At 33.6% G+C, this 21763-nt stretch overlaps 3 protein-coding genes across 4 annotated transcripts in view; 2 read left to right on the forward strand and 1 right to left on the reverse strand.

The window, feature by feature from the left end:
- Window positions 1-7140, reverse strand: part of LOC105176152 (plastidic glucose transporter 4) — an 8297-nt gene extending 1157 nt beyond the window's left edge. The window contains exons 1-13 of the mRNA XM_011098871.2: window positions 6910-7140; window positions 6384-6657; window positions 5667-5781; window positions 5412-5479; window positions 4056-4188; window positions 3878-3977; window positions 3686-3798; window positions 2678-2771; window positions 2389-2542; window positions 1690-1836; window positions 1533-1606; window positions 602-690; window positions 375-489 (exon numbers count right to left, since the gene is read on the reverse strand). Coding sequence (XP_011097173.1) covers window positions 375-489; window positions 602-690; window positions 1533-1606; window positions 1690-1836; window positions 2389-2542; window positions 2678-2771; window positions 3686-3798; window positions 3878-3977; window positions 4056-4188; window positions 5412-5479; window positions 5667-5781; window positions 6384-6630 — 1449 coding nt within the window. The 5' untranslated portion in view covers window positions 6631-6657; window positions 6910-7140. The remainder of the gene's footprint in view (window positions 1-374; window positions 490-601; window positions 691-1532; window positions 1607-1689; window positions 1837-2388; window positions 2543-2677; window positions 2772-3685; window positions 3799-3877; window positions 3978-4055; window positions 4189-5411; window positions 5480-5666; window positions 5782-6383; window positions 6658-6909) is intronic.
- Window positions 14032-18327, forward strand: LOC105176153 (chloroplastic group IIB intron splicing facilitator CRS2-B, chloroplastic). 2 transcript variants are annotated; one of them, XM_020698568.1, is made up of 9 exons: window positions 14032-14213; window positions 14474-14711; window positions 14828-14912; window positions 15027-15094; window positions 16083-16133; window positions 16312-16385; window positions 17278-17336; window positions 17416-17492; window positions 17975-18327. In XM_020698568.1, exons 2-9 carry the CDS (start codon window positions 14493-14495, stop codon window positions 18089-18091), a joined length of 750 nt encoding a protein of 249 aa, XP_020554227.1. In that variant the 5' UTR covers window positions 14032-14213; window positions 14474-14492; the 3' UTR covers window positions 18092-18327. The 2 variants fall into 2 exon arrangements, with proteins under 2 accessions (XP_020554227.1, XP_011097174.1); XM_011098872.2 differs by having other exon boundaries at window positions 14033-14213; window positions 14489-14711.
- LOC105176154 lies at window positions 19849-20825 on the forward strand. The gene has a single exon (XM_011098874.2). The coding sequence runs from the start codon at window positions 19945-19947 to the stop codon at window positions 20614-20616; it is 672 nt and encodes a 223-aa protein (XP_011097176.1). The 5' UTR covers window positions 19849-19944; the 3' UTR covers window positions 20617-20825.

Consider the following 21763-nt stretch of genomic DNA (forward strand, 5'->3'; position numbering starts at 1 on the left):
AAGTGCCAATGAGTGATGTTCAATGTCCCAATAAGAATCTTGAAAGTGAAAAAGGCAGGGAAAAGAGAAACTGCGGGAGAATGATTAAATCTCAAAAGTCAACGGTTTGGTCATGTTCTCTCTTACTTTTTTCTTGCTATATTTACAAGCTCCAAATTCTGTTTAAAGTGGAAACGCCCAGAAGTCAAGGGAATGGAACCGAAATAGGGAGCAGACACAAGTGCATCTCAGCCACATAACTGATTACATTGTTCGTTCTGTGTTTTTGTTTGACCAGTTGTCATCCAGATGTGTCAAAAGATGAGACCACTCCACCAGGAAAATCAAGATTGAAAAGGAAAAGGAAGACGGACGACAAGAAATATTTTTCTTACCCAATGCATGCCCAAAGACAAAGCCACTGCTTTTGCTCTGATTCTAGAGGCAAAAATCTCTGGAAGCAGAAGAGCAGGCACAGGACCAGCACCAAGAGAAAAGGACAATACGTAACTGTAAGGAAACATCAATTTGCATCTCAGTTATCATATACAAAAAATATTGAAAAAAAGTCATTCCTACGAATATTTTGCACATGAGCTGCAAATAAAAAACAAATACTCACAGAACAGTGCCAAGTACAGCAAGTGTGCCCGAATAAGGTGCCAGAGCTGGCCAAGTGAAGGTCAGGGAAAGCAGCAACATAGAAGCAGCCTTTGAAGCAGAAAATGGAAATAAATAAATAGTCTAAATTAAAAAGCACAACTTCAGAAAGAGAGAACAGGAGTGAGGCTCATGAAAAGACTAAAACACCACAAAATTACATAGTCTATGAAGTTGAATAATAGTTATTATTCATACCCTTTACTAAAAACTGTGCATGTTTCTAGAGGAGATTGGGGTTGAGAGAGTAATTTCTGTTGTTGCTCATCAAAAATTACACGTAAATGTTCCTGGCATGTCTGTCATCAGGAACCAGCAATAAAAGACGTCCATTTGTGTTCAATATTCTGGACCAATCTTAAAAAAAGTTTCAGAGTCATGGATATCATTATGAAGATATCAATGACGAATGAATGAATGCGAAGGAAATATATCTGCTGATTGTCGTGTTTAAAGGATCTATTGATCATCCACTAAATCCCGGGAAATGTCAGTCCGAGGCATGCTACAAATCACTGATATCAGAAGCTCGAAAATGGTTGAGGCATGTAAATTACTCCAATGATAAAAATAGAAAAACAATGATAGAACCAACATGTGAAAGTTGAATATATCATATAAACAACTTATTACTATTACTTAGTGACTTAAGATGTTAACTGAGTTTCACAATAAAAAAATTCACAAATTAACAACAGAAACCAAGAGAGCAACTCAATGCCCAACGAAGAAGCCTAAGTACCATATTATGATGCTGCCCACTGTGCCTCCTAGTTACGGCACAGTCACAGATGTTGCATGCCACAAGGAACATCAGCAATTTATTGTTCTAGAGACCTTGATCACTAAATTTAGCAAATTTATTAACATTTTATGAGATAATTAAGTCATACCATTCCAGCAAAACTTGTAAGCAGAAGACTTTTCCTTCCTTGCTTATCCATCAATGAAGAAGCAATAGTTGTGCCTGGAAAAATGTTAAAAACCAATGAGTAAAATATATGCATAACCATTTTAATCACTCATGTTGAACTTGCAATATCAACTAACCAAAGACATTCGCTGCCCCAACCAGAACACTGCCAGCAACATCAGATGTTATACCAGCACTACGGAATACTGAGGTCGAGTAGTAAACAACTGCATTTATCCCAGCAAGCTGCTGGAACAAGAACAGAGCTGCACCAACACTGACAACTGCAAAATGGCAAAGAATATTACTTTACACAATACCACATATGCTGAAGACGTACTTATGGAATAGAAGACTTCAAATATAATCCACTTACTAGCTTTATGGTCTAATATCTAAACTACAAGGTTGATTATTTAAGTAATGATAATCAGCCTTCAGCTGATCACAGTTTTCTTAATCAAGATTCAAGAGCAACCTAAATCCTGCTTAAATACAATTGACCAGTGTTTAAGCACTACTTGATCTGGTTTATCAACTAATTAATCTATTACCGCAACATAAATTCCATAAGATGATGAACTAAATGGGATACTGATCTACCTAGAAAATGAAAATTGTACTAAGTTTAACATTGGTGGGAGTGGCAATGGAAGTGAGAAGAGTAAAGAATTCTCATTGGTTACATGTGGCCTGCTATCATCAATGCCTATGGACAATATAAATGTTTAAGAGCGAGAGGCTCATGGTCGAAGAATTTTGCTTTGTAAAAGACAAGAAACATCATTACAGGATAGGCATAGCACTTGATGCTGATGCCATTAAAAGTTATATACCCTTCCAGTAACGGCTGCTGAAAAGGTCAAACCATCCAGCTTCAGGTTCAGCGGAACCTTGGGCTGCTGCATCCAAATCGCTCATAACCTCACCAACTCTTTCTTTCCCAAAGAGCCTTTTTATGGATACTTCAGCTTCAGAAATTTTCCCTTGCTTCAACGGGGATATGGCTCATTTAGAATTATTATACCACTAAAATAATGCAAGAATCCAGGCAAAAAATATATAAACAAATAAAGTTTCATGCTAGCTTAAAATAGGCATTGTTAATAAAGTTCACAATGACACCTGATAAAGCCATCGTGGACTTTCAGGGGAGAACGCCATTCCAAGTGCCAACAATACAGAAGGAACAAGTGCAAAAGCAAACATTGTTCTCCACCTTTTAAACAGAGAGAGAATAGCATAAGATAAACATATAATCAAGATAAACTCACAATACAGGAGCAAATCACTTGACATCTGTCCAAATAGAAATGCATTGAAGGCAATGTTAAACATGGATACGAAAGGAACAAGTTTACAGTGACCTTGCCACTTGCTGGAATTTGGTAAATATAGGTCACTGCGACTAATAAAAAACTGGCTGGGGAACACTGTGGATTTTGAACAGCTATTGGATGCTTGAAAAAGTGGTGAATATTCAACAAGTTCGATGTGGAAATTAATTGATAGGATCAGAGTATCAGTTTCTTATTGTCAGTTATACCATAAAACATACAAATGGAACTTCTTCTCTCATAAACTATTAGGACATCTCAATAGTCGAATTACTTGAAATGCATGAAAATAAGTGCATGTCCAATTAAGACTTTTATTTTTACTTCTCATGCCACCAGCAGCCTTAGTTTATAGAAATAAGTGATGAAGTATTGTCACTTCAAAATTTTAAATTTTCCTAAGGCAAAGAAACATATCTTAAGTTTTCCATGAAAAATTGAAATATTGAGGCTAAAATTATAAATTAATGTCAATCTCAAAAACTACAGGAGGATGTAAAGTCAACTAGATCAATATTGACTCTCCCAAAAAATTACTAAATTAACCTAACTTGAGGACCCTATAGCCAAAAGGAATAAACTTATCCATTTGTACATGGTTCTGTCATTGATCCTGAAACTAACTTTGTTCCATCACTAACTGAATGGAATTTCTTATTACCTCCTTGGTAGTTTACAGGGGACAAACATTAAAGGTTTAAGATCATGGATAACTTATTCTTTCATTTGAAATTGGTAACATTTCTCAGCTAAGTAGCATGTTTTTCATGCAAGATAAACTTTCAAGGAGAAATACCACAATGGGTTCCCTGCCAAAGGCAATCCAGCTACCAATGCTGCAAGTATACCCACACATATAAATAACTGGTTGACAGATCCAAGTGCGCCACGAATTTCAGTTGGTGAGATCTAGTCATAGAAAGATTGTCAGCAGTATGATAAAATCATTTAAGCAAGAACACACGCATAACAGGTAAGAAAATGGCACCTCAGATATGTAAAGTGGCACAATAGCTGATGATATGCCAATTCCAATCCCAGCAAGTAAGCGACCAATTATCATCGTCTCTATACTTTGTGCTGTCGCACTACAAAATTTGAAGACAGTTAAACACTGATCTCTTCTTTTTATTGTCAAAGATGAAAATGACAAGAATAATACAAACCAAAGAAATGCTCCAACTGCAAGTGGAATTGCATCCAACAGAAAAGTCTTTGTTCGCCCAAATTTATCAGCTAATGAACCTCCAGTAAAAGAACCAACAGTGGCACCAGCAAGAAGTGTGCTAACAACCCAGCCTAAAGTAAAAACAGGCAACAACCTTCAACAAAGGTATCTTGATTTATAAAATATCTGCAAGATTATATCCACCTAAGGTTCCATCCCGTAGGAGGAACCAACAGTGAGTGGAATGCAAGTAGGAATGATAGCCTTTCATTACTTTAGAAAGGAAATCTGCCTATCCTTTCTTTTCCCAGGCGAGATCAGGTGGAGGACAGAAATGTCACGATGCAAGACAGGCAGGAAAGAAATGAGATTTAAAAATCTAGTGGCATAATTAACCATTTAGTATCTTGACTAGATGCTTTCCTTATCATAAGTACAACTAGTAATTCTTACAGAGGGGTAAAACAGTACATTACTCGTTTTCGATGTTTATTTCAAAATGTTCTCTCTGGTTCCCTCCCAGCAGGGCCACCCTTTATCCAGCGGGGGTCAATTGACCACACTGGGTTCAAGATATTCGTATTTATTTATGTATAATAACAAAGTTATAATGATGTTTATTGATTTAGTTAGAAATTTACCAAGAAAAACAAAGTTTTATGGGAAAAAGATTCAAAAAAGAATCTGTTCTCTTAACGATAATAGCGCAAGGAGTCTAACAAAATCATTTCAGGAAGAAGTGCTATCAAGCAGTGATTTTATTTATTATGTATGAGTATTAGACCTTCCAGAAGACTAGCATATATAAAATATAATTTTAACTCTATCCATAAAACAACATAAAATTATAATTTTCTTAGTGTCTGAATTTCTATACTATACAGATGAATTTCTATTCAGATGTTTTAACTAATAGTTAATTATTTAGTTTCAACTGCTATCTAATTGCCTATCTAATCTTTGAGGATTTTATTTATCCACTAAGTTAAAGAAGTATTATTGAATAGGCATAACACATAGACTGGGATAGATGCAAAGAGAAAACATTACAGTGCAATGCAGAACATTGTGTTATTCAGACAAGTTTACCAAAATCCAGTTACTTTTATTTGTAAAGAAATAGTTCATTTATGTAATCTTCAGAACTGAATGTGCAAAGTGACATCTGACATGAAATACTCATTGACCCCTTCCACTTGAGGTTTTCAGGAAATTTGAAATGACATCCAAGATGGCATCACATATTTCTTATCCTCAATGTTACCAACATACAGAACAACGGAAAGTATGGTGCATCTTCTCACTCTTCCCGCTGTTCCAAGTGGACCCTAAGAAGACTTCAAGAACAACTTGCCTTGCAACACAGTGTTCTCTGCAATACCAAGATCCTTGGCAAGGTACTCCAAAGCTCCATTAACCACCCTGAATAAGAGAAATGTCAGAGCAGAATACTAATAGATTAACTTCAGATCATCCAAATAAAGAGCATTTTATACAACACCCATCAGCAATGAGTAGGGCACAACTAATCTGAATCATCACCATTATCCATCAGGATGAAGTACTCAAAATCAACCAACAAGAAATATTAGATACTACAAGGTCATACCCCAGATGATATCCGAATAGAATGGCTCCTAAGCAAGCAACACCAACATATGGAAACACAGTTCCAGATGATTTGACTTGGATTTTGGAAGGCGCTACATCCTCAACGTCTCCTCCTGTCACAAGAGGATAAATGTTGATTGTCATTTTAAGAAGAATGAAGTCGTCTAAAGAAAATACAAAAAGATTCCAGAAGTGGAGTACATAGTGAAATAGAGTAAATTATACTCAAATGATAAAACTTGAATTAAAACTAGGAGTAACCTATGCAGATATGACTGTGACTGGACACAATTTGACATGACTAATTTTAGAAGTTTATAGATGTTTGCTACTTCAACTTTTTACATCAAACTGATACATGAAATTAAGAACTACAAATTTTTCATTCCAGTGTGCAGATTAAGGCACACAATCAACATAAATATTAGCCCTCCAGCAAACATCAAGAAATAAAAGGAATAATGACGTTGAAGCACAGTACGAGAAATTGTTTGACAATAAAAAAGTTAAATCGTAATACTCTTCAGCATTAAATGTTAATTCTGTTGCACCAATTGATATATCTGTATCCATACAATTCATTCCAAAACCAAATTCTAATAAAATATACAGATCCTACAAACTATCATAGCAAAATGCACATGCTAAACATATTTACGATAAGCAGAAATCTGTAACAAAAAACGTGACATCCGAGTTCCAAAAGAGCACAAACCAGAAGCTGGAGCTCTGACTGATCTGGCCTTGGCCGAAGATCCAAAGACGCTGTGAATACTTCCCCTCACCCCCATTGAAGCGGAGCTGAGGCCAAGGCCAACGCAATTTTTCCTCTTTGTCATGCGAAGATCGCTGCTCGCAAACGCTAAACTCTTTTTCCCGGAGTCACCAGTGCTTGGCAAAATCCTACTATTCTGGAGGGTAGAACCCGATTTTGCCTCGACTGCAAAAGCAGAAGCCTGCATTCTCCACTAATACGACCTGTCAACACTCTAAATTCGTGCGCAAAAAGTCAACAAAGTGTAACTTAATCAGAAAGTCGAATCGTAAAACGCACGGCGCAGAGACAACCAACACGAACGCATATATACTTCAATGCAAGTCAGAACGTAATTGAAGTGCGAATTAAAAGCATCATTAGGCAGTCATTAGTTCGACGTTCAACCGAAGAAAACTGAATCATTAATCACGAAATAATCCAACCAAAAAGCATGAAAACCAACAAAATTCCAAGAAACTTTTACCAGAACCGTCGGCACTCGTGAGAATTGTAGGAGATGATGAGAGGTTTCACTGCTGCTTCTGGCGTGCGTGTTTGTGTGACCAAAAAACTTTGGGAGGTTCGGAGAAGGAATAAAGAGGAAAATGGATAGAGAAATGAACTTAACAGAGTGGGAACTGTGAAGAAGTTGGAAGAGGAGATGACTGTTACCTTATTAGTGACCAAGTTGGTGGAGATTTCAACCTCCTTCTAATAGGCTTCTCTTCTTGATTCTTTTGTCGGACTCCAAGTAATATATATTTGGGATAATTACACCACCTCCTATAAAGTTTAGTATAATTACGTACAGATATTATATAATTTAAAAAATTATATTGAACATCTTGATCAGTAATAAGTTAGTATCAGTCAATTGAAATTAAAAATCAATTTTTATTCAATTTTTTTATTAATTATCAGCAAATTCAGCGAATACCAACTAATGAAATGATTTATTTGTTAGAAGGAAATAAACTTTATAGGTGTTAGATTTAATTTCTCAAACCACAAAAAATTTAAGTGTAATTATACGAAATCTCGGGGGAGGGGAGTGCAGTTATCCAAATATATTTATTTGTGATGAGATTGGTATATAATTCAAAAAAAGTGATAAATTATATTGTAAATATATCACACTTGTTTTATGATAATTTACTTTAATTAAATTTAATTTAACAAAAATTAAATAAATAAAATTATAATTATTGAAATTTTGAAATATACACTAAATAAATAATAAATAACCTAAAAAATTTAAATTAAAGCAATTAATAAGTATAACAAACATAAAAATAAATTTAAATCATTTTACTAATTAATTTACCTTAAATAATCGGTAAAATTTGTGGATAATTATCTAAATATAGTAAATCTTTTGGATAAAGATAAATTATCCTACACTTATCTAAATGTATTACAAATAAAAAAATATTTTTATGTGGAAAAATAAAATTCTAAGAGACACAGAGAATTATATTTTTCTAAATTTAATAAAAAATATAAGAAATTCGAACTTTATAAAATAAAAATTAGTAATTGATATATAATATAAATTTTGAATTACTATAAAGTTTAATATGAAAAAAAATCAATGATAAAAGTATTATAAATATAAAAAAAATCTAAACTATGTTATTAATTTATCTAAAAGAGCTATATAGTTTTTAGACAAAGATAAATAATTTTACACTTATCCACATTCAAATAAAAATAAAGAATAATATATAGAAAAATATGATAATTCTTTTGGATTAAAATAAACAATCATAAACTTATCTAAAACTATTATTTTAAAATAATACATTTTTGTTTTTTTAAGGTTAATTATATTTTACTATTCGAATTATAATTATTTTTAAACTTTGGCATCTTAAATTATTTTTTTTTTATCAATTTACTATATTAACTTTATAAATTTTGCATTCTGTTATTTATAATATTTTTTCAACCAAGTTTCTGTTAAAAAAACATCACATATAGTGAATATGTGTCGTTCAAAAATTATGTGATGTGATATTTTCTTATATGCACAGCATGTGATGTTTTTTCTGTAAAAATCAACAAAAAAATGATCATATATGGCAAAGTTAATTTTGTAAAGTTGAGATGGTAAGTTGACATACCAAATAAAAAAAAAAGATTTTTATGACAGTATAAAACAGGCATAGTTCGAATAGAAAAATATAATTTACCCTTTATTTTTAATAAATAAAAATAAAATATATAAATCAACACGTCATATTTAAAAAAATAATTTAGGATTATTATCAACATAATAAAAAATCGATGCCATGATACCACAAATTTGAGTAAAAATTATTTTTTTTATATTAATATAAATTAACGGTACACATCACGCTTGTGCAAAAATATTTAAAGATTATAAATAATGAATCTTTTTATTGATGGATTGAAGATCAATATTAAAATTGTGGCTTGAAAATGTAAAATTGGGTGTAACAATTTACCTCCGTGTGATATTAAAAATGAACACATTAATCCCTTATGAAAAAAATATAGCATTTTATCCTCCTATATTTTTTAAAATGAATCAGTTTACCTCCTTATACAGGGAGGTAAATTGCTTCATTTTAAAAATCATTGGAGGTAAATTGTTGTATTTTAGGTAAATCGCTAATTATTTTTTCATAAGGGGATAATTTACTTATGATATCACAAGAGAATTGCTTGCATTTTTTCCATATAAAATGTGCAAAAAGTTGAGGTATGTTTATAATTAAGTTTCTTTTTATTTCACATCTTAATTTCTTTTTTATATATTTGTTGGAACCGCATACAAATGAACCGGGTTTAGGCAAGGCTGGGGGGAGCTTGTTGCAATGGATAGATACGGTTTAAATCTTGATGAACAGTGGTGATGTTGCGGGCGCACGTGAGTTGGCAGCAGATGAGAGATGTTGCCACGTCATTATTGTAACTTAGATGTGGGTACACCAGCTCTTGTCGGACCGTACACATTTATGCTGATACGCTAGCTTTGTCACCCTCAAATGCGGATAGGATTCGAAACAATTATTTCATTAAAAAGAAATTTATCATTTAAGTATAATTAATTATCATAATTAAAAAATAATAATTACAGTAAATAATTCTTAATCATGATCAGATAATAATTATTAATCATGATTTTTGTGTGTAGCTAAAATATTTATTATGGCAAAAAGTAATGATGCAAAAATTTATTATGACTCATGTTCATGATAAAGATCGTTTCTGTTAATAAAATTACATCAAAAAATCTATAAATTAGGTTGAAAAGATGAGAAGAAGAAGAGAAAGTGCTTGTTCTACATTAAAAAATGATTGAAAAAGTGGAATGATTTGATTAATATATAAGAATTGTGGGGTAACTGTAATAAACAAATAGTTTTTTATCCCATATGGGAAGTTTAATGATACATACAATAAACTCTTTATACTAAGTTTAAATTCAAATTTGTATTTGAAGTGTTATGGAGACTAGAGTGAATATGGCCGTGCTTGACACGCGCATCGTCTGTTTGCCCCGCCCTAGCTCTTGGTCCAAGCAACTGACGTCTCGACGAATATCTCAATCTTAGAATATACTTTTTTGCAGCAAAAAAAAATATTTTGATTTTTTTTAATAGTTAAAAATTTAAATTCTGATTTTAAATACTAGAACTTTAGTTTTAGATTTCAAAATTTTTTAACCTGAAAACGAAACCGTTTTCTTGTTGTTACAATTGGATATTAAGGGTCATAGTTGGCTGGATTTTAAATGCTGCAGGTGAGGAGGCCATTCCTCATTTCTCAAACACACACCTCTCAACATTCTCTCTTCTGTCTCAAGCTCTCTCTAGGCCTCTCTCAAATCTCTCCAAATTTGAGTTTAAGTTTCAGAACAAGCTTCTAAGTATTTGATCGATGTGTTCTTCAATATAGTGTTACACCAAAAGAATCACAACTGTCTTATCTTGGGAGAAATAACGTTGTATTCGGTGCACTACTGATAAGGGACGTATATTTTCTACAAAGCAAGCAATGAATTCTGCGATTCGGTTAATTTATGATTTTTATTAGACTGATGATTGTTACGATACAATTCTCGTTGTAAGTTTTCTATTTAATTTTTTGGTCGTTTACAATGTTCTAACTGTCATCTTATTTTTGTTCCAACATGGCTATTTTTTACTTTGGATATCTAAATCCGATGTTATATTTCAAAACGTTGTTTCCATTACATGAAGCTAAATGTTTTGAACAATCTTGAAGAAAATATACAGGTTTTGAAAAATTGAATTTTTTGTTGGAAAGTCTAAAACAGTTTTATAAACATTGTTTTGAGAACTCGTATTTTCCTGAAATTATTTGAATGTTGCTTTCAGTTTTCTAAGATATTAAAAATGACTGAGCCTATTTCTGTTGCAATTCCAATCGCACCAAAAGTAGACTTGACCAGTCTGCTGGACAAGTTTTTGGATCAATTTTTCAAACGCTGGCAACAATGAATGAAATATTGGTTAGCAATGAAAGGACTTTTAATAGTGATTCAGGTGACCAGACTTGAACCTATTAATACCAATCTCAATACTGATGAGATAGCGCAGTGGACAAAGAGGGATCAAATAGGCCGAGGAGCATTTTAGTCAGCTATGTCAAATACGCTTTTTGACGTCTATTGTTCCGGCTCTTATACTGCTAAATCTCTGTGGGATGAGTTGGAGTGGAAATTATGCTAAAGAGCAAAGGCTCGAAGAGTATTTTGTTTCCAAATGGTGTCAAATGGTTGAGGACAGGTCTATAGCTGAACAGACTCATGAGAGTATCAACCTTGAGCATGCTCCGGCTGATGTTGAGATGAAGCTTCCTGAGAAGTTTTTGATCATGTCCATAGTAGTCATTTTTTCCAAATCCTGTGAAAGTTTTGGCATGATACTCAAATATCAGAAAGGGAGATTATCTCTAGATAATCTTATGATAACCATCAGCATTGAGAAAGATCATATCAGACCTATAAGATGTCGGTTGAGCATCAACTTAGGGCCAATATCGTAATGGGGAAACAGAAAGTGAATAAAGTTAACTCGAACTCAAAAGCCATCAGTAAAGGCAAGACCACTAAAAATAAGAAATCAAAAGCAAACAATCCATGCTAGAACTGTGGGCAGGTTGGACATACTAAACTTTGTCCTATTAAAAAAGCCAAGACTGGGCAGACATCTGTCAACATGGTTGTGGGAGGTTCTAGCGGTGCTAGTACCTCAGGAGCAACTGAAGATTATGTATCTATACAATCTGAACTATAGACTATTTATGAACCCTGTGATTGGTTGATTGAACTAGAGAGAATGTGCACTTTTATGTTGATAAATCTCTCTTTGTAACTTATCAGGTCATCAGTGGAATGATAGTAAGCATGGGGGATTCGAGTACTATTGAAGTACTTGGGATACGAAGCGTGGGATTGAAGTTTCCTTCAGGGCGGATTCTATTATTGAAAAGAGTTCGTCATGTTCCCACTTGCAGAAGAAATATTATTTGTGATTCTATAATATTAGTGAGGGATATGAAATCATAAGTTGGCAATTTGGAATTTTTGTAGCTAAAGGTTATTTAGGCATGGGCTTGTTCAAAGTTCGAGTTAAGAATAATAATAAAAATAATGTTTCTGATTCTATTATATTGAATGTTGAATCATCTATTTTGTGACATAATAAGTTAGGTCATTTAAATTTTAATTCAGTCAAAGGGATGATGAATTTAAATTTTTGATGAATTTAAATTTAATCTCTAGTCAAAATATTGAACAAAATCACAGATACCAAGTTTGTGTAGAAACTAATCAAGTTAGCAAACCCTATCAGTTAGTTGAAAGGATTCAGTAATACTTAATTTAGTTCACACAGATATTTTTTAGTTCAATGGAGTTTTGACCAGGGATCACAAATGATATTTTATCACTTTTATAGATGATTGCAGTAAATACTGTTATGTTTTTCTCATACAAAATAAAGATGAAGTCTTAAATAAATTTATTTTATTTAAAAAAATAAAGCAAAAACCCAAACTAGTAAGAAATTTAAACGACTAAAGTCTGATAGAGAAGAAGAGCCTGAGTCGAGTAAGTTCAATGAATATTGTCAAACTTTTAGAATTATTCATGAAGAGGCTCATTCATATTCCCCTTCATCTAATGGAGTAGTTGAACGAATAGAACATTTAAAGACATAATTAACAGTCTCCTACTAACCTCTGCATTAACAATGCATTTGTGGGGAGCGGCTTTGACTACGCTTGTCATATTTTGAACAGAGACCCCCTAAAGCACAATACGAGTATTCCTTTTGAATTATGTAAAGGTAGAAAACCAAGCCTCTAATACTTTCGAGTGTGGAGGTGCTTAACAAAAGTGCTGGTCCTAGAAACACAAAAAAAAAAAAAAAAAAAAATTGGGCCCTAAGACTGTATACTGTGATTTTGGGCTCTGATGCACCTATCTCACCAAATACAATGTGAAAAATTATATTTTAAGAACTGTATGCATTAGTAAATTTTACAATCCCAGTTTGAAGTTTCAATTGCCTAAAGCTTTTGGTATGAAATATGTAAAATTTTGTAGGCCCCATCTAACCAACTTCTTACAAAGTTTATTCAAGTACTCAATAGCGATGCTAAATACACCACAATATCAAATTCGGTTTTACTCCCACCCACATATTATGGCTTGGGCTTATGAACTATTTACCCGTATGATATATAATGATAGTAATAAAAGGTTCTACCCCTAAAAATAAATAAAAAAATAATAAAAAAGGGATAATTAATAACTAAGAAAGCAACACACAATCAAATAAAGTGACGACATATATATATATATATATATAATCAGTACACAATATCAGTATTCTTGGATAACTTCAAAAACAGACAAAAAATAAGAAAATGGATCACATGCTTCACATGATCACACGGCCTTCCCTAAAATTTAATATAGTTAAAAATATCCCCCGTTGTTTGAAAAATAGCAATATTCCCTGACTTTAAGTGTCACTTAATAGTTAGCCGAATTGGTTAGTTTTTATTAGGATTTCATTCTATTTTTATGGTGAATTTATCAAAATGCCCATGTGGACTTAAAACTATAATTTTAGTTTATTTTTTTAATTTTATTTTTGACTAAATGGATCATTTTTTTATAATTTTTAAAAAAAAATCATTCACCAATTTCGATTGTTTTTACAATTTTTTTTTCATGAAGAAAGAATAAAGTACTGTAAGGGTAAAATTTTTTTATACCTCCTCCAAAAATACATAATTTTATCAAACATTAAGAGGTATTTGTAATTTTTTAAGTAATAAGAGGTATTTGTAATTATGTCAAATCTAAAAAAAAAATAGTCATAATTTATCTTAAAATAAATAATAATTTATGACACTGCTATATCATCTTTTTTTATGTTTATAATATTCCTAAGTTGTTGTTTTTTTCCCGAAGTATGATGCATTTGTTATATTTTATTTTTATTTATTTTCTTTTAAGTAGGTAAATGCTATTAATCCATATGTGGATATTAAAATTTAAATGGATAAATAAAAATATCTCCTACTTTTTATCATCTTGTAATTAGTCCACTTCCATTCTCTCTGCTTTCTCTACTTGAAATCTTCCTCTTCCAAGTCCCAACTCTTGCTGTCCTGCTGCGTGCTACCATTACTCTGTAAATCTGTATCGAAGCAGCTCGCCGGCGGCCGTAAGTGCTCAAACTACAAGTCAAAAGAGAACAATTTGGATACCGGAAGATAAAGGTTTCTCTCTGCCCTCCAATCCTCTCTCTTTGTTTGCTTGTTCGCGTATGGTGTTACTGTTAATAGGGTTGGATTTTTTTCTCAATTGTTTGTAATTTCTTAACTGTCTGTTCACAAATATTGCCCCGTTTTCTATGTTGATGTTTTGAAATTTCGGGGAGTAATTTGGTTACACTGATTCTTTTATATATATACACTAATTAATTGTATTTTAGTTGGATGGAGTTCAATCTCTGGGAAAGTGATTTTATCTTATTTAGCATTTCTTGTTTCAGGTCAATGTTGTATGCAGTTTCTTCACCTAAAACTTGTAATTGTAGCATCTCTTATCCTAGAATTCAGAGCCCATTTTTTCATCAAAAGCATTTAGCCTCGACAAGGCTTCGGGTCTCTGCTGCTTCTTCAGCGGAGGCGAATGTGGTCAAGATTGAGTATACTCCATGGTTGATTGTTGGCTTGGGGAATCCCGGGAACAAGTATCATGGAACACGCCATAATGTAATATAGCTCCTACTCAGTAACTTGCAATGATGTATTTGTAACTTTTTCATGTTCCAGTTGAAAGAGATATATGTCTGATCCTGTTAATATTTTGGGACTTTATCGAAAATTAGGTGGGTTTTGAAATGATTGATCGCATCTCTCAAGCGGAAGGCATTTTGATGAACACTATACAATCAAAAGCATTGGTTGGCATAGGTGCTTATTCAGCTACTTTTTCTGAGTATATGATAAAGATTTATGGCAAAGATTTTGTTCTATTGTACTGATCGTGATTGCCTAAGTACCATGTTTAAACACAAATCAGTGCAGGTTCCATTGGCGAGGTGCCAGTTTTATTGGCCAAACCTCAGACATATATGAACTTCAGCGGAGAATCAGTTTGTCCTCCTGACTATTTCTTATATTTGCTCAATTTGCCTAAGAACTTAAATTTAGTGACCTTTTTATGTGTGAAGATCTATTTTCATCTTTTATCTGCTTCTTATGTTTCTCAAAATCAATTATGATGACAATATACTCTTTGAAAACGGCTGATGTAGAACTTTCATCATAGATCATATGCTCTCCTACAGGGGAGTTTCCATTGTATAAGGTGTACAATAATGTTTCAATTCTGTTCAAATTGCCACCTAGCAGTTCGACAAGGGAGTTTCTCTTGTATAATGTGTAAGATAATGTTTGAATCAGTTCAAACTGCCACCTAGCAGTCCGAAAACGGAGCTTCGCTTTTATAAGGTGTAAGATATTGTTTCAATTCAATTCAAATTTGCCACCTAGAAGCTCTGTTAAGCTTTCCTACCATGTTAAAATGCTACAAACACACATCCCTTGCCCAGGTCCTAAATTCCAAGTTAGACATAATGCATAGTGAAGAAGTTGCTGTAGCAATTCGTATCATTACCCCCACCATTGGAATTTTATTTTAGCTTTACAAAATAATCTGTGCTCTGTAAATATTCAATGTCAATTGAAGGAGTACTTTAGAAAGTAATGTGAGTGGTCCAAAAGAAAATGTTTGGTTTACTAAGACCTTCAAGTGAGATTACAATTTCCAATCTACTCAAGAATGTTGTACTATTTTTTGTTAAGACTCAGATACAATTAATGCAATTCGTATGAAGATTTCTGTAGACCTGTGTAATGTTCAGCTGATTCTTGCCTTCTGAAAAAATTTTCATCTTATGCTCTTTTTTATGATTATATATAATCAGGTAATGACTAGCAAACAATCTGACAGATACTTTCAAATTAAGATTTTTTCTTTTCATTTCACAAATGCCCCCTATTTTTGCTTCCTGAATTTGTGTTTTCTTGACCACAAAATTGGCTACTTATAGTACTTTTTCCTTTTCACCGACTTACCAGGTTGGACCGCTTGCAGCATATTATCAAGTACCCTTGCGTCACATCCTACTGGTCAGCTCTTATTGTTAATCTTTTATTTATTTATTTATTGACAGCATTAATCTTTTAATGTTTTATGTAGGCGCAATTTTTCTTTTTGACTATTCCGTAAAAGTGAAATGAGCACACCTTGGGATCGAAGTCATATATGATTAAGAAGACCTGACAACTTCTTCGGTGATCCTTATAGGTTTATGATGAAATGAGCTTACCAAATGGAGTGTTGAGGATTCAACCCAAAGGAGGACATGGTCACCACAATGGGTAATCTCTCTGGATAAAGCTTTTGAAGAAAATGTTAAATAAATTATCTCATGGTTGAAGATATTGATTTAAATATTTAGTGTGTATTTGTTGTGCTATAGTAGCAATTCCTAAGCAAATACAACAATTGCACTGATTAAGCTACCTGCTTAACACATGGCTTCTCTCCCAGTAATTGGCTTGTAAATTTTGCTGAAGATGAATTCTTGCTGCAATAAATCTTGAGTTTATTTGGATTTTAAATAATACTCACATAAGCTTCAGCGATCAAAGCTTAATTCTTGAGGTGTATGAACTGCCAGATGACTCTGGTTACCTACTAGTTGGGAAGTGAGGGATCTGGTCTTTGGGGTTTCTTGTCACTCTAGGTCCTTTAAAATGCCAAGCGACTAATTCTGTTGAGCACAAATGTTGAGATGACTTTTTGCTGTGTTTGAAAAGTTAGAAGAAAGGATCTAGTTTGTTTCTGGCCTTCTTTTTACCTCTCACTAGAAAAGTATTATTATTTAAGTTTTTCGCCAAGTACTCTTTCGCCGCCTCTACGATAAACTCTTGAACTTTTCTTGGAGAAGCGATGTACATGGAGATATGTGCTTGTATGCATCAACTTGTTACTGAACAGGGAATTTCACTTATACAGGTTTCATGTCTTTTCAATTCTTTACGCCATGCATTCTCCGTGTTCAATTGCTGGCTTGGAATGTGGATCTATGCTGTGTGCTCTATTCCGCTGTTTCTGACTGTACATGCTCATATGTACTAACAAAGTTTCCTGCTGCAAGTCAGTGAATTTTTTCCAGTCATGTCTCAGACTTTAATGTAACACATTTCCAAATGTTTAACATATTGATGCTTATTCATTAACACAGATCTTATTCTTCTGTTACCACAGAGTGAAAAGTGTTATGGAGCACCTAGATGGTCGCCGTGAATTTCCCCGTTTTTGCATAGGTCAGCTTCCTTTTGGCTTTCTGGTTTACCATTATGCTTCCCTGTTGTAATTGATGATTGACTACCCTCTACATTCCAGGTGTTGGGAATCCACCTGGTACGATGGATATGAAGGCTTATCTTCTTCAGAAATTCAGTGCCTTGGAAAGAGAACAGGTACATTGCTAGACAGAACCAACCTTGGCTTGTTGAGTACATTTACCTTCCTATTATGGTAGTTCAGTTGCCTGCATATCTACCCCGTACAAACAAATATAGAATGATATAAAATTTAGGTATAATTACAATAACCTCCTCCCAAAATTAGGTAATTTGTTCCTGTACCTCTCTTCATTTTGAAATTTTAACCACCTCCCTTCTATTGATAACTCTTTTTTTTTTTATAAAATTACAGTTACCTCCCTGATAGGATTGGATACAAAACAGGTTACCTCCATATCTTTCTAGAAATTGAACATTAATCCAACCAAATTCCTAACCTCACCACCTGTTTCGATGGAAATTGCAAACATTATAAACTTAGAGGAGAGATTTGGTAATTTAAAACGATGGAGTATAGCATAAATCTTCTTCTGTTACCATGCTTGGAAAATATTCAAAATTTAACCCTGTAAACATCAAAATCATTATTGGCACAGGTGGATGCTGCATTAGAACAAGGCATCGAGGCTGCAAGGACGCTTGTACTAGAAGGATTCAGCAGTCGAATTAACAGATTTAATCTTGGCCAGAAATACAAGTATCACAAAGTTTGAATCCATTATCACATTGTGTAGGGAGACATGATTTACATTATTCCATCAATGTGCTAATTTTCTGCAGCTTCTCTTGCTAAGTACTTGTAGTAGATGTGTTTTTTATGATGTTATGACATATAGACATCGTATGAATATGTAAACTACACAGGATCTGCATGATCGCAAGAAACAGACGCCTTGGGACGACAAACGTGATGTCGTCGTAGCATTCAGATTAAATTATCGTTGCTTAATTCTGGTATCAAAGTGATTGAAGTGGGAAATATTTCCACCTTATTTTAAAAAAAAAAAAAAATTATTTAAAAAAATTATAAGACTCTCTCAAGGTTAAGGGAAAATCAACTATTTTATTTCTATAAATTTAAGTATTCAATAACTGAAAATATTAAAAGCTGGAAGCCCTTCATTTTCATCACATAAGAATTTCACACAATTTTAGCCAAATGTAAAGTCCAACAATGGCCGTCCAATTTTTTCCCAGTAAACTAGCTTTTTCTCAGTGCTGCCAATTGAAAAAAGGATGACCAACTCTAAATTTTATTTTATCTTTGAAAAAAAGAGCCCATTGAGCAAAGCCATCTACTTCCTTTGTTCATGAAAGAATGTTTCATTTGTTATGTTGTAGGGCCAACTTGTTTAATCTCTTGACCTATTTCACAATGGTTTTTTTTCATAATTTTGACATCATTAAGAATAATTATTTTTACGTTCATAATTTATGGTCTGTTTACACAAACTACTTTGTTTTTTTATAATTACAGACTGACTAAAAAAAGGAGTAATTTGCATAATGATGTTAATATTTTTGGGGGCGTTAATATGTAGTTTTTCATAAATCAAGAATGATTTATATAAATAATATTGATTGTTTAGTAGTTATTTGTATAACTATTCAAAATGCAAGAATAATCCGTGTAAATAGATCATAAATTAGGGAATATAAACATAGTTATTCTAAAAACATATAGTGGTAATCTGTGATAAGTTTATTGATGGTAAAAGAAAAAAATTACCAGATGATATATCATATATTTTGCTAGCAATGAAGATCAAAAGAGAACTATACAACATATTATCTTGAATGGTCAATACACGACAAATACACAGCGACAATTAAGTATTACTTCTAAATACTTTTTGAGCCAGTTAAGAGAGTATTTTTAAAACATCTTATAAATTCATACATTTTATAAAGTATTTTTTAAAAAAAAAGCTTATAATATGTTAGTAATCATGATTTTATAATGAAATTGAAGAGATTTGTTGAATCTCAATCCCGACTTATTTTAAAGAATCTCATACAGCTCCAAACAATCGTATTTTTTAATCTTATAATCCCATTCTCTGAAATCTTTACCAAACATTTTTTTTAATATGTTATAAATTTTCCAACATCTAATCTCATTCAAACACCATCCAAACATATTGAATTGCAAAGGAGGGAATATTGTATTGTTTTCTCACACATAGGAATGTAGCATAGGATACCTTATCTTTTCACAATCCATACCCCTAAATATTATGAATTTAAATAAAAGAAAAAAAAAGGTAAACATTTAAGTAAATTTAAAGCTTCTCTTTAATGTCTTTCCTAATAAAAGAGGATTGATCATCAAAATTAGAATCCAAGAACACCCCTTTTTTCTAATTAATAATAATTAAATAATTTATGACTTGGACTCATAATGGGACCCACTTCAATAAGAACGTTGGAATTTGTTGAAGTAAAACTTTGATTTTCCCTTTTCTTCCCCCTCCCCTTTATTAGACCGTTGGAAGCTCCCTTTCTTTTAAAAACCAAAGTTAGAACAAACACACAGAACTCTAAATTTCACCAACAAATCGTTTCAATGGCGGAGACCAGTGGCTCTCTGCTTCTACAGAATCAAACCCTACACTTTCTGCACGCAGCCCTTGATCCCAAATCTCTGATTCCTTATCAATTCCCCGATTCCCACGAACCCCAGTTGCTGCAGCTCACGACCGAGAGTTTCATCATGGAAAGAGGGCCCAGATTCAAAGAGTACTCTGATCTCAGAGACAGAAAGCTGAGGATGAGGAATCTGACGGAACAACAAACCCCAGAGAAAGAAATAGATCAAAGGGTTCAAAATCGATCGGTTCTGACCCCACCAAAGAAGCAGGTGAAATTCAACTCGAACTTCACAACTCCGCCAAGGCGGCCGAAGGCTCCCTCCGCTTTGGCTCAATCGGTGCCGGATTTCTCGTCTGCTCTGCGGAAGGAGAACCGGAAGCCGGTGTCGGCGCTGCCTCCGGTGGCGGAGAGGTCGGTGACCCCGCCGGCGGGGTTGTCGAAGAGTGGGGGGATTTACGGGAAGGTGGGAGGAGGGAGCAAGTCTGCAAACTCCGCGGAGAAAAGGAGTGGGGGACTGATGGCGAGGAAGAGCTACGCGAGCATGGAGGAGTTGAAGGGGTTGGCTGCAGCTGCGCATAAAGAAATCAATGGAGGGAAAAATGGTAGAGGAATTGCCAAAACTGTTTTGGGGTGCAGACAGTTTTAAGTTTCTTGGCAGCCAATTTATTATTATTATTATTTGGCTTTGGCATTGATTATTATCACTTTTTCAAATTTTTGGGTGTTGTGATTGATAAAATGATGGATTTCATACTACACTTTGTGTATAGGGGAGGGAGCTTTTTGCAGTATGATACTATGATTGTAAGTTATTTGATTGGAATATATTTTGCTAGTGGATTCCCATAATAATTATGAGTCTTTGCTCATGTGATTTTTTTTTTTAAATTACACTACTTTGATCAAACTATACTGATTTTTATACTTTGTCATCTAAGTGTTTTTTTTATGTCGACATTATCATGCACTTTGTTTATCTTAAGGTAATACAACAAAATCCAACATATACCAAACTAAACTAAGTCTTGCATGCCTAAAATTGTCCTCTTGAATTGAGTGCACATTTGTGATTTCCATTCTTTTTCAATTTTCTGTGTTTTTCCAAGATTTCTTTTTCACCACAATACACATTCACAATATGAAACGGTTAAAATTTCTCGGTTGGAAGATTAGACAATCACTTATCTTAATAGTAGCACCCAAAAGATACAACAGTTTGTACAAATTGATAGATACCATGTTTCCTTGGAGTTAGCTTTGGTTGTTGCTTTAACTGTTGAGGACTTGATGAACTGGTGAAATCCATTCACAGCTGAGTTCAGCCTAATAGTTCCAAAGATCTCTCACAGTTTCATCCAACAAAACCTGGAATACATGTCGGCTGATCTCCATACCGGTCTCAAACGCTTCGTTCTCACACTGTGTCCATTCTCCTAAGGAATGGGTCATCTCCTTTTCGATCACCTCATCAAGACTGAACCTGGATAAGTCCTCCCACCTTCTGACAACTTCCACAATCTCAAAGATCAATGTGTTAGTAGTGTTCATGCGGAGTGGCAATTTTCTAGACACTTTCGATCCAGCTTTAGGGTATCCTTCCAAACATGAGCCCAGATGTTCTATTATCGAATCAAGAACAAATCCTTTAAGTTGATTCACCTCTTTACCATCCTCAATCCCAAGAGAACTGCCGAAATTCATCCAAAGAAGGCTTGCAAGTGTATCCAATTCATCGAGGAGCAAATGCTTAATTGGGAAGCCTCTTCTGAGGACTGAACCTGAAAGTGCTGCAT

Source organism: Sesamum indicum, linkage group LG13 (genome assembly GCF_000512975.1).
Source record: "Sesamum indicum cultivar Zhongzhi No. 13 linkage group LG13, S_indicum_v1.0, whole genome shotgun sequence".
In the NCBI taxonomy this organism is placed as follows: domain Eukaryota; kingdom Viridiplantae; phylum Streptophyta; class Magnoliopsida; order Lamiales; family Pedaliaceae; genus Sesamum; species Sesamum indicum.